Genomic DNA, 10174 nt, shown 5'->3' with positions numbered 1-10174 from the left:
ATATATATAATAGATAGAAACTCAGAATAATTCTCAACCAATTTTAAGGAAAAATAATATACTACTAAAAACTTTTCTGTCACTTTCTCTACTTTAAAAGTTCTCAGTTTTGATGTTAAAAAAAAAAAATTGTAAGCTCCTATCCTTGCTCCTTCTTTAATTTTTTTCCCACTTAAACTCTTTAATAAGTGGTGACCTTGAGGTAAATAATGCCTCAATTTCTCAGTTTTGAACTCAGAACTGAGGTGGTTTTATAATGCCATCAGCTGTCACTAAATTTTGCCTCCCTTTATCTATGAAATAATATAATTCCACATTTATACTTATACCTACAAAATTTACCCATTTTAATCCTCTGTTTATTGGTGCCATATCTGTTCTCATCCTATAGATTGATATATTTCGGCTCAACATAATAAACTATTTGTTTGATCATCATTGTTGTAAAATTTCATTCCAACTGTTGTTAATAATTTATTAAAGCCAGGACCTGGCTTGCCCCTGCTACCACGCCACCACTGAGGACACCCTGGCCAGCCTCTGAGGGAGAAGCAACCGGACGAAGCAATTACATGGTTTTCACCATTTTCGCCCAATGCTGAACCTGCACCAGGAAGTGGCTAGAAGATGTAACTGCGGCGGGGAAGACGTCACCAGATAAGTGATCTCTATTTCTTGTTATATGAGACCCCAAGCTTGTTCTTGTATCATATTATGGAGAGAGAGGAGAAAGAAATTTATTCAATCATGCTGCCCAAATACATCGGGTTGCTACATTACACAGCATACATATTTAAACTAATATTACTAACTCATTTGCCCTCTCAGGAAGTATAACTTTACTTGATCATATGAAAAATATATGCATGTTCATTAATAATCTGGTCTCACATTTTAAACCCCCTTTGTTCCACACTAATTAAATAAAATTCTAAAATACAATCGGAGTACGTGAAGTACGGCACGGACAGGACCCAATGTAAACATTGGTGTCCCAGGTGAGGATCCATAGTCAATGAGCCAAATTAATAAAAAAAAAAGTATTTTTGTGTGAGACAGTTCGCCCACTTTTTTTAATTATTTTTATTAATTGTTTATATTAATTATTATGTGATTAATGTGTTAATATGCATGAATATTTAAAGAGAGCCATTAGGTTTAAAGAGACTCGGAGGCCTGTTTGTTATTTTAGGCTTAATCCCATCTGTGTGTATACTAAATGCCACTAAAGGGCATTGAAAGTATTAGTTAATACCCTCATTCTCTATTTATTGTTACACTACATTCAGTGAAATTAGATCGCTTCTATCTAGTTCAGATTCCCAAGAATTATTACTGTGAATTAAATGTGTACAGCTTTCAGCTATAATATTTATTTATCATGTGAGATAATACAAAAAAATATATATGTATACTGTATGTGTGTTTAGCTATTTATTTACTTAAAAATTGGTTTAAAAAAAATAATAATTTATTCTTTGTGTTTGCATGCGTGTATTTATGTGTGAATGAAACTGTATTTATTAAACCACTGTGTGAGTGTTATTAATATTCTCTTTGTTTCTAAGCTTCAATATTTTATATCTTTTTTATATTCATTAAATCACCTATTACTTTATCATTTGTTATTCAATAATCGTATGCTATTTATTACTTACTTATTAAACTTTGCAAGCTTCAAATATTCTATTGAACTTGCCAATTTATATGATAAAAAAAAAAATTATAATTCATTTGTTTAGATTCATATATTTATATTCATAATAATAATATTTATTTATTATGTATTTTAGAACTAATTTTCCACTTCGCCTATTCAGACTGAAACTCATAAAAAAAAAAGTCGTGCTTAATCGGATATCGTTAAAATAGTTTTGTATATTTTTTTTAATTTACCTTGTTTAATCATTTCAATATATATCTTTTTAATTCAGAATATCGTTTAATTACTTAAAATGGGTGCAAATGAACCGACAGATGCCGACCTTATATACTTCATTCCCAGGAGCATAAGCTCCAACAGACTGAGCGGGGACTCATAGTGATGATGTCACTCTGCGTCATGGCGGTGACTGACGATGACGAATTTAGAGATTTTTAGGTTAAATATGATGAATGCAGAGAGCTCTGGGGGGAATACAAGGTAATATGGGACAAATTGGATTCTGTGTATGCATCCCAGGAGGTTTCTGCGATACCACCCGATTGGAAGACGGGCTTTGACGCGATCCATAGCAAGTTTCGTCAGGTGCAGTATCGCAAGCTCAAGGCACAGCGCGGTTCCACTGCCCAGGAAGCTAAACTGGGTATGGCCACTCTGACGTATCCATCCCAACTCCCGAATATCCAGATACCAGTTTTCGACAGTAATTTGTCCGCATGGACACATTTTCAAGATACTTTTAAATCCCTCATTCATTATCGTTGTTTCATCCCTCCTGTGAACAAACTGCATTATTGGACCCTGCAACCACGCCACCGCTGAGGACACACTGGCCAGCCTCTGAGGAAGAAGCAGCCTTTCACGAACGCTGAACGAAGCGATTACATGGTTTTCACTATTTTCACCCACTGCTGAACCTGAAACAGGAAGTGGCAGCGAAGACGTCACCAGATAAGCGATCACTATTTCTTATTATATAAGACCCCAAGCTTGTTCTTGTATCATATTATTGAAATAATATTTAAACTAACATCACTAACTCATTTCCCCTCTCAGGAATTATAACTTTACTTGGTCACATGAAAAACATATACATGTTCATTAATAAGCAGGTCTTACATTTTAAACCACATTTGTTCCACACTAACTAAATACAATTCTAAAATACAATCGGGGCACCTGAAGTACAGCACGGACAGGTCCCGATTTAAACAATTATATTGAACAATGAAATATGGCTTCATACCTTTCTGAAAGATGTGGTGCAGAAGTAGCATTAGTTGAAGGATCTGGATCAGTATTTTTATTTTCTTTCATACATGAGTGATTTCCCAAATTTGTGGAATTTTCTTGTAGGTTACTATTACTTGTGCTAGGAGTTGGAACATTTTCCTTTGGAGTTGGAATATCTGAAGAATCAGCATTCTGCTGCTGACTAGAAACACAAACAAAATTTAATTTTATAAAATAATACTATTATTTTTAAGAATGTAATATTTATTAAATTTTTAATATGCATAAGCAAAGCAAAAATATCTAGTGATAGTAGTAAATAAATGAGTACTCAAAATTAAGTCTAATAATTCATAGTGGATAAGGCTTCAATATTATTAAAATAAATGTTCACTGCTCATTTTCAGACAACTTTTATATCTTTATTGATATTCAGAACGGAGTGATTCACTGATAGGTCACCCTTCATCATGCCACTAATGAATGACCCACCCGTGGGTTGCCAAACTTTCTCATAAAAATACTTCTCGTTTAATCAAAACCATTAGAAATAAATTCATGAATATTCTCTGAAGACCCTACACAAAAGACATTATTGCTGCCAACCACCATACATAATTTTAATATATGCTACTTTCCTTTTGTTTTGGTTTCTTAGATAGGACAAATGCCATTTACATTCTTTCCTCTGAATTTTAATGTTTTTGCGATGGTCTAGCAAGAATTATCTATCTATTTTAACCATTTGTCAGTAATTTTTTAGATATTTTAGACTAAATACTCTAATATTCCATTAAATCACAGCTCATATTAGCTTCTAGTGTTAAAAAACTCACTAGTGGGACTCGTTTTTCATGGGAAAAGGCTTCATTAGATCAATTTTTATATTATATAAGATCAATATACTTGTTTTTATTCTAAAACAGGTGGAAGGTGCAGTCAGTGAAGAAAATACATGAATAATTGAAACTTATTTTTTATCATGTGCCCAAATTTTCTTGATTTGTTGCAGAACTTCCACACTTGTTGCTCTTATGAAGACCAAAACATTGGCACACAATAAAAATTATATTTCACTTATTACTGTAATTCCTTAATTAACCACCCCTCCCTTCAACTAACTACTCCTAAAACTTATATTTATTAACTTATCTTAATTTTAGATGACGAGAAATTTATAAAATTATATTTTACCCAACAGCAGCTGCTGCACAATACTGTTGTAACATAACAACTGAAACATCGAGAAGGGTTTGAATATTCTGTAAACATCGAACCCTTGCCTCTAAACCCTCTCTGGTTTGACTTTCAAGCCTTTTAAGTTCTTCATCAGACAAATTTTCAAATGGAGGCATTGGAGGAGCTAAATCTACAATCATAGCAACATAACAAATAAATTAAATGAAGAAAGATTGATGATATTTCAGAATGAGAATTTCATTTACTCTCATGTTTCAACTGTTTTAATAAGTTGAGTGGCATGATTTACATCCTGAGAGGAAGGGAGAGGAAGAGGAAGAGGGAGAGGGAGGGGGAGGGAGAGAGATTGGGTCAGATTTGACCTTGTGGGCTGTCTGTAGCCAAGAGAGTTGAAGCATTTTCTTTAACAACCTTGGAACTGCAGTCGCACTGATTCGAATACGGCCAGGAAGGTCAACTTTTATATTGTGGCGGCCTTATGTAATGAAAACTTGACCCCCACCTCACCATTGTTAGAACAGGATGTTAACCGATAGATAACCCCTCTCCTACATACGTCAGAAATGACCAGCAAGGGTGTAATAAAAAAAGTTTGACCCTATAGATATGTATTTTGAAAGTGTTCAGTGGAAGGAGTTGTAGAGGACAATTTTGTTGGTGCTTTCGGCATTGGACTTCTTGGTTCGCTGGACCTACTTGTTATTATTAATGATGTAACATTTGTAGATGATATTGTTCTTGTTTCTAATGATCAAGGAAAATTACAGGAGGTTCTAGTTAAAGAGCAAGAAGAGCTTAGGAAAGGAATAACAGTAAACTCTACAAAAATTAAAGACGTAGTAATCTCTAGGAAGGAGGAAGATGTACACCCCTTTTACAATGAAGAAGAACTTATGATTAGAAACACCGCTACTATAGACAAGTAAGTGTTCAACAGAATTCCAAAAGGTAATACAATATATTACAAGATTTGCTGGCAAGAGATAGGTCACCGACAAGGTCAACCTCCTCATCTTTAAGGCTACTTATAGGCAAACTCTACTGTATGGATCTTAGAGTTTGATAAAGTTAAGTAGACATATAAACCATAAAAATGCCTTAGAAATTAGGTATCTCCACTGAGTGGCAAGCAAGACACAAAGGGACCAAACCAGAAATGAGACGGTAAGGGAGCAGTTAGCTATAACCCTAACTGAAAAGCATCCATCATAAACATCATCTAAAGTGGTTTGGGCATGTATAGAGGTCACCAGAACGGCGACCCAAGGAAAATAATGGAAGCATGACCAACTTAGGAAAGAATGAAAGGCAGACCCAGGATAGCATATTATAATGTATAAACAATCAGATTGGAAATTGAAAAACAAGAGTCTCATGGTAAATGGAAACTACTAGCACAAAACTGAGAGGATTGGCCCATGGCTTCTCTCCACTGAAAGGGAAACAAAGAAAACTTTTACATTCTAAAAACTCAGGATTTGAGTGATATTGATGAGTATCAGGAATTTTCTTATTTCATTGAATAGTAAAAATACTTTAGGGAGTATATTTACCATGAAAATCTTAACTATACCTAAAATCAGAGTTGGGAAAATTTTATTCAGAAAAAATAAAAACAAAATGAAGAAATAAATTTTTGAAACTTTCTGAACTTTTTATTAATAATAAGCACCTTTTGTATTAACAAAGCATGTCCAGAAAGTAAGAGGACTTAATTTTTTGTATTTTTTAAAATTTAGTTAAAAAAATTACAAGATTTTGTAGGTATATATGTTACCACGTAATTACCTTCCTATTCTATAGAGGTTGTGTGTCATGGTACAAACTATTTGATGCCCTCCTCATAGAATTATCCCACCATCTCCTTCCTCCACTTCAAGACCTCTTGTTTCACCTTCTCAACAGTTCAAATTTTTTTCCCACCCATATGAATCTTCTAGAAGGTGGAAATATGAAAATCTGGAGGTGTCAAGTCAGGGGAGTAAGGGGAGCATTTCATCCAGTGTCAATCAGCGGTCTTCACAAACAGTTTTCTCGATTTTTTTCACCAACTGATCGGTCACAATTGAAGGTCTTATACTCCTTTGCCCATCATAAAGATTCGTTCTTCCCTCATTAAACTCATAACACCACTTAAACACGTTAATTTGGTACAGAGGACCTTTTCCATTAACATTCTTGATCTGTGCAAAAATCTAGTCAGAGATTTTCCTTTTGTGAGAAAAAATCTTATAATACATCACACTTGGCAGGATTTGTATTGACATTTGTATGGACACTATGAGAGGAGTTTTCGTATTGATGTGGGTCTACGGTGCTTGCTATGTTCAGTATCCCTCAGTGTTGTCAAATTTAAAAAAAAACAAATTCACATAGCACAACAGTCCTAAATACTCTTACTTTCTAGACATGCCTTGCATAATTAACAAGTATTTATTTTTATTTATCTTATAAACAGTACAATGAAGGCTATTATTTTAATGTGAAAGTCAGTACTTACTGAACGGAATATGTGGAAATGGAGGGCAAAAAAATTGGAAGTTTTCTGGTAAAGTAACATTTGGAGGCAAAGTTGAAGAAGACCCTGGAATAGGAGTTCCATTATTCACAGTAGTATTTTGAGCATTGTTTACTGTAACAGAACATTAAATAAATGAAGAATAACTAATATGATTGAAATATTTAGTGTTTATAAATAATATTTTGATTTATAAATTTTTAAATAAATTTAATAACTTTAAAAAATATAAATTACAATATTAATAAACAATAAGCCACCAAAAAAAAATATGTTATTTTTAACATGCTTGGCTGAATATGCTTCATTGGTATTGAATTCTATTTTATATATTCCTTCATTTTTTCTATTAGAAATGTTTAATAAATTATTTTCTCCTCAAGTTTAATAGTCAGTAAATGAATATCTTAAGTTGTAAGATCAAAACCAAGGTTAGATAAAACCATCTATTTAAACTAAATAGGATATAGTTTTAGTAATCACTTTATTTGTATAAATAAATAAAACTTAAACCATCAATAAATTATAAATGATTACTAAAATAAATACAACAGCTACTTAAAAATGAACTTGTCAAAATAAAATAAAGACAATGCACAGATGGTTGTCATTACCATGCATGTATTATTAATTAATTTATGAGGCCATGGTTTACATTGGTTCTGTTCATGCTTAATAAAATAACTAAACCCTTAAGAGTTGGGTACAGATTTCTGTAAGACAGCTCATGGTGTTAACCAATTTTAGTAATTGAAAATTCCAACCAATTCCCCACATACCCATCTCCTACTTTTTTATTTAACATAAATACAGTGGCCTTTCAGTGATATTCCTTGACTTTTCACAACTTGAATAAAATTCACTACTCTCTCCCAAGCACAGAAGTGAAAAAGAAAATTGTTTGTACATTTTTTTTTTCTTAATTGGTGTGAAAACCCATTACTGGGTCCTGGCCTCCTGAAGCAGCTTCCTGAAGTAGTTAATTTGGGATTTCATGAGTCCTCATCCATACCACATGACCTGCCTAACACAGCCTACCAATTCTCACAATTTTTCCAACATCAGGCCCACTGATTAACAAGTACACTTCCCTATTCGTGTTTTCTTCAAGCTGAACCATCCTTTACTAGGCTGTACCTGCGCCTGAGTATCTTTCTCTCAAATGTTTGGAGATCCCTTTCATTGGACTTCAAAAGTGTCCAAGTTTCCGAGGCGTACATCAGCACTGGTCGAATTAGCGTTTCATATAATCTAATTTTTGTAGATCTTGATAATGAGTTAGTACTTAAGTGCCCCTAAATATCCCAGGATTTGTATCATATGATTACAGATGGTTCCACTGAATCTTTGACTCTCTGATAGCTTTTTCTAGACCAATATTGATATAATAACAGTCAGTATTTGGTATTCTCTTCTGCGCTTAAGCATGGTTCGTAGGGCAAAAATGTGGTCTGTTGTAGACTTAAATTTACGAAAGCCGCACTGATATTTCCTCAAAACTCTCTCTACATGAGGTAATAATCGCTGGTACAGTATGTCCCTCAATACATGTTCACCACCCAAAACCAGAAAGGTTTTGATTGGATTTTTACTGAGTTATAATACTGTTATGTGTTCTATTTATACAGGTATTGTTAATTTTTTGGCATTCTAGTTTTACATCAGTGCACCAAACTCAGGAATTTCCATGGAATGTTTCCTTTTTTTTTTTTTTTTTTAGGACAATAGCAAATAAAATATTAAGACAAATTTACCCAGGGAACTTTTTTGATCCAATGGGTCTTAAAGGGGTTACTACAACTGTGTAGCTGAGCCACTTAGGCTATTATCTAAAAAGCTATATTCATAGTAATTGTTTATCAGTAACTTTGTTCTTCAGAATTTGTTCATAAAGGTAAAAATATAGGTTATTATACAATAAGAAGAAAGAACAAAAACATTTCCCAGAAATTTCTAGTAATAATTTTAAAAAGAAAATTTCTAAACCTAGAGAATAAATCAAATTTGAAAAGAGACTAACATTTTTCAAATAACATTCATTTTCTACCTGAGATGGGCAAAAATTGTTGAAACTAATAGCTAAAATTGCTGTGGATATAATATTTATTTATCTATGATTCATTCAGGAATAAGGATCATATCCAATTTTAGCTATTATTTTCAACTATAGCTAATTTTTACCCATCTGTTTTCTGCGTAAACTACTCTGAAAATTATATTCTAATCTTATTCAATCCCCAAACTATCCTTAAACGTCACAATTAATGTTTCCTTCCTCTTTATCTAGCAGGGTATTTTATTGTCAAACAAACAAAACTTACAACAAAGACATGACCCGGAAAAAATCTAAGTAAAAATGATATAAATCTATTTTTTTGACACTTCAGCATATAAATAACTTATGCCTACAAAACTCCATTTTCCCAACAGTCTTGAAAAAGTTAACTGAAGGAAAAGAGAGAAAAATAAAACCAAATAATTAATACTCTTACAGTTTTGTTGGTTTGTTGCATCTCTTGTCCATGGAAAATTAGGCTGTGGCTGATGAAGTTGTTGATCACGAACTCTTTGCTGAGGAAGTGGATTTTGCTGAGTATTAACAGGTGTCCTTAAAATATTAAGTCTGCATGTTGGACATGTTTGCTGTCTTTGAAACCAGGATCTCAAGCAAGAAGTATGAAATATATGATTACACGGCAACTTCTTTGATGCTAAAATAAAAATTTATATACAGATATATAGCTATTTACACATAATTGTGACTTCATTAGTTAATCATATAATCATAATATAATATGTAAATATACAACGGATGTCCAAGTATATGTATTCACCACCCTAACCCTCTAAATTTTGGGGATTTTTGCTGGGTCGTAACAGCGGCATGTGTTCTGTCTGTACATTTTAATCTCCAGACATTTCTAAGAGTAAACCCTTAATTGTGACAGCCAAAGGTCCTTTTGACTGTCATGATTACATAATTAAATAATTAAAATAAATATATACATATAAAATATTTTTTAATTTAGGTTTCTTCTGTCACCCAGCCTCATTAAGTGGGTACCATTAACTAGGGAAAATTTGGTGGTCAAGTGTGATTTTGACCATATCGCCTTCTTACATAACCATTGGTCTAGTAACAATACTTCCTTACAAAGTACTGAATCCTTGACCCTTCATGGTTTGCAGTGGTACAGATATATATATTGTAATAATTTTAAAATTATTAAAAATAAAATAAAAAGAATTTTAATTGTTTTTAAACTTTTTTCAAATATAAAAGATAATTTGGGTTCAAATTAAGAACTTTAATACTAAATAGATAATTAAATTTTATTATATAAAAAGACTCATAATCTCAGGGCGTGTTGTTGCTAGGCAATCTGAATACAGACACTTACAATAATTTCTCTTTATTAAATTAATATCTATTTTATACATAAATCTATTTTTATGTATAGCAAAACTAACCAAGTTCACAATCTTCTTTTGATGATTCCTGGTATCTTCTTTTTTCTATTGTTCTGTCCTATTGTCCAAAATGGCTTCCTACTCTTGCT

At 32.6% G+C, this 10174-nt stretch overlaps 1 protein-coding gene across 1 annotated transcript in view; it reads right to left on the bottom strand.

Annotated features, from left to right (window-relative positions):
- The window catches only part of LOC106679442 (E3 ubiquitin-protein ligase synoviolin A), a 28431-nt gene that overhangs the window by 2453 nt on the left and 15804 nt on the right, over window positions 1-10174 (bottom strand). Inside the window, exons 8-11 of the mRNA XM_014418617.2 lie at window positions 9107-9325; window positions 6597-6728; window positions 4091-4265; window positions 2910-3098 (exon numbers count right to left, since the gene is read on the bottom strand). Of these exons, the coding sequence (XP_014274103.1) occupies window positions 2910-3098; window positions 4091-4265; window positions 6597-6728; window positions 9107-9325 (715 nt within the window). The remainder of the gene's footprint in view (window positions 1-2909; window positions 3099-4090; window positions 4266-6596; window positions 6729-9106; window positions 9326-10174) is intronic.

The sequence above is a fragment of the Halyomorpha halys genome, unplaced genomic scaffold, assembly GCF_000696795.3.
Source record: "Halyomorpha halys isolate HHAL.00 unplaced genomic scaffold, Hhal_1.1 Scaffold203.1, whole genome shotgun sequence".
Classification (NCBI taxonomy): domain Eukaryota; kingdom Metazoa; phylum Arthropoda; class Insecta; order Hemiptera; family Pentatomidae; genus Halyomorpha; species Halyomorpha halys.
This window is presented reverse-complemented; position numbering and strand designations above follow the sequence as displayed.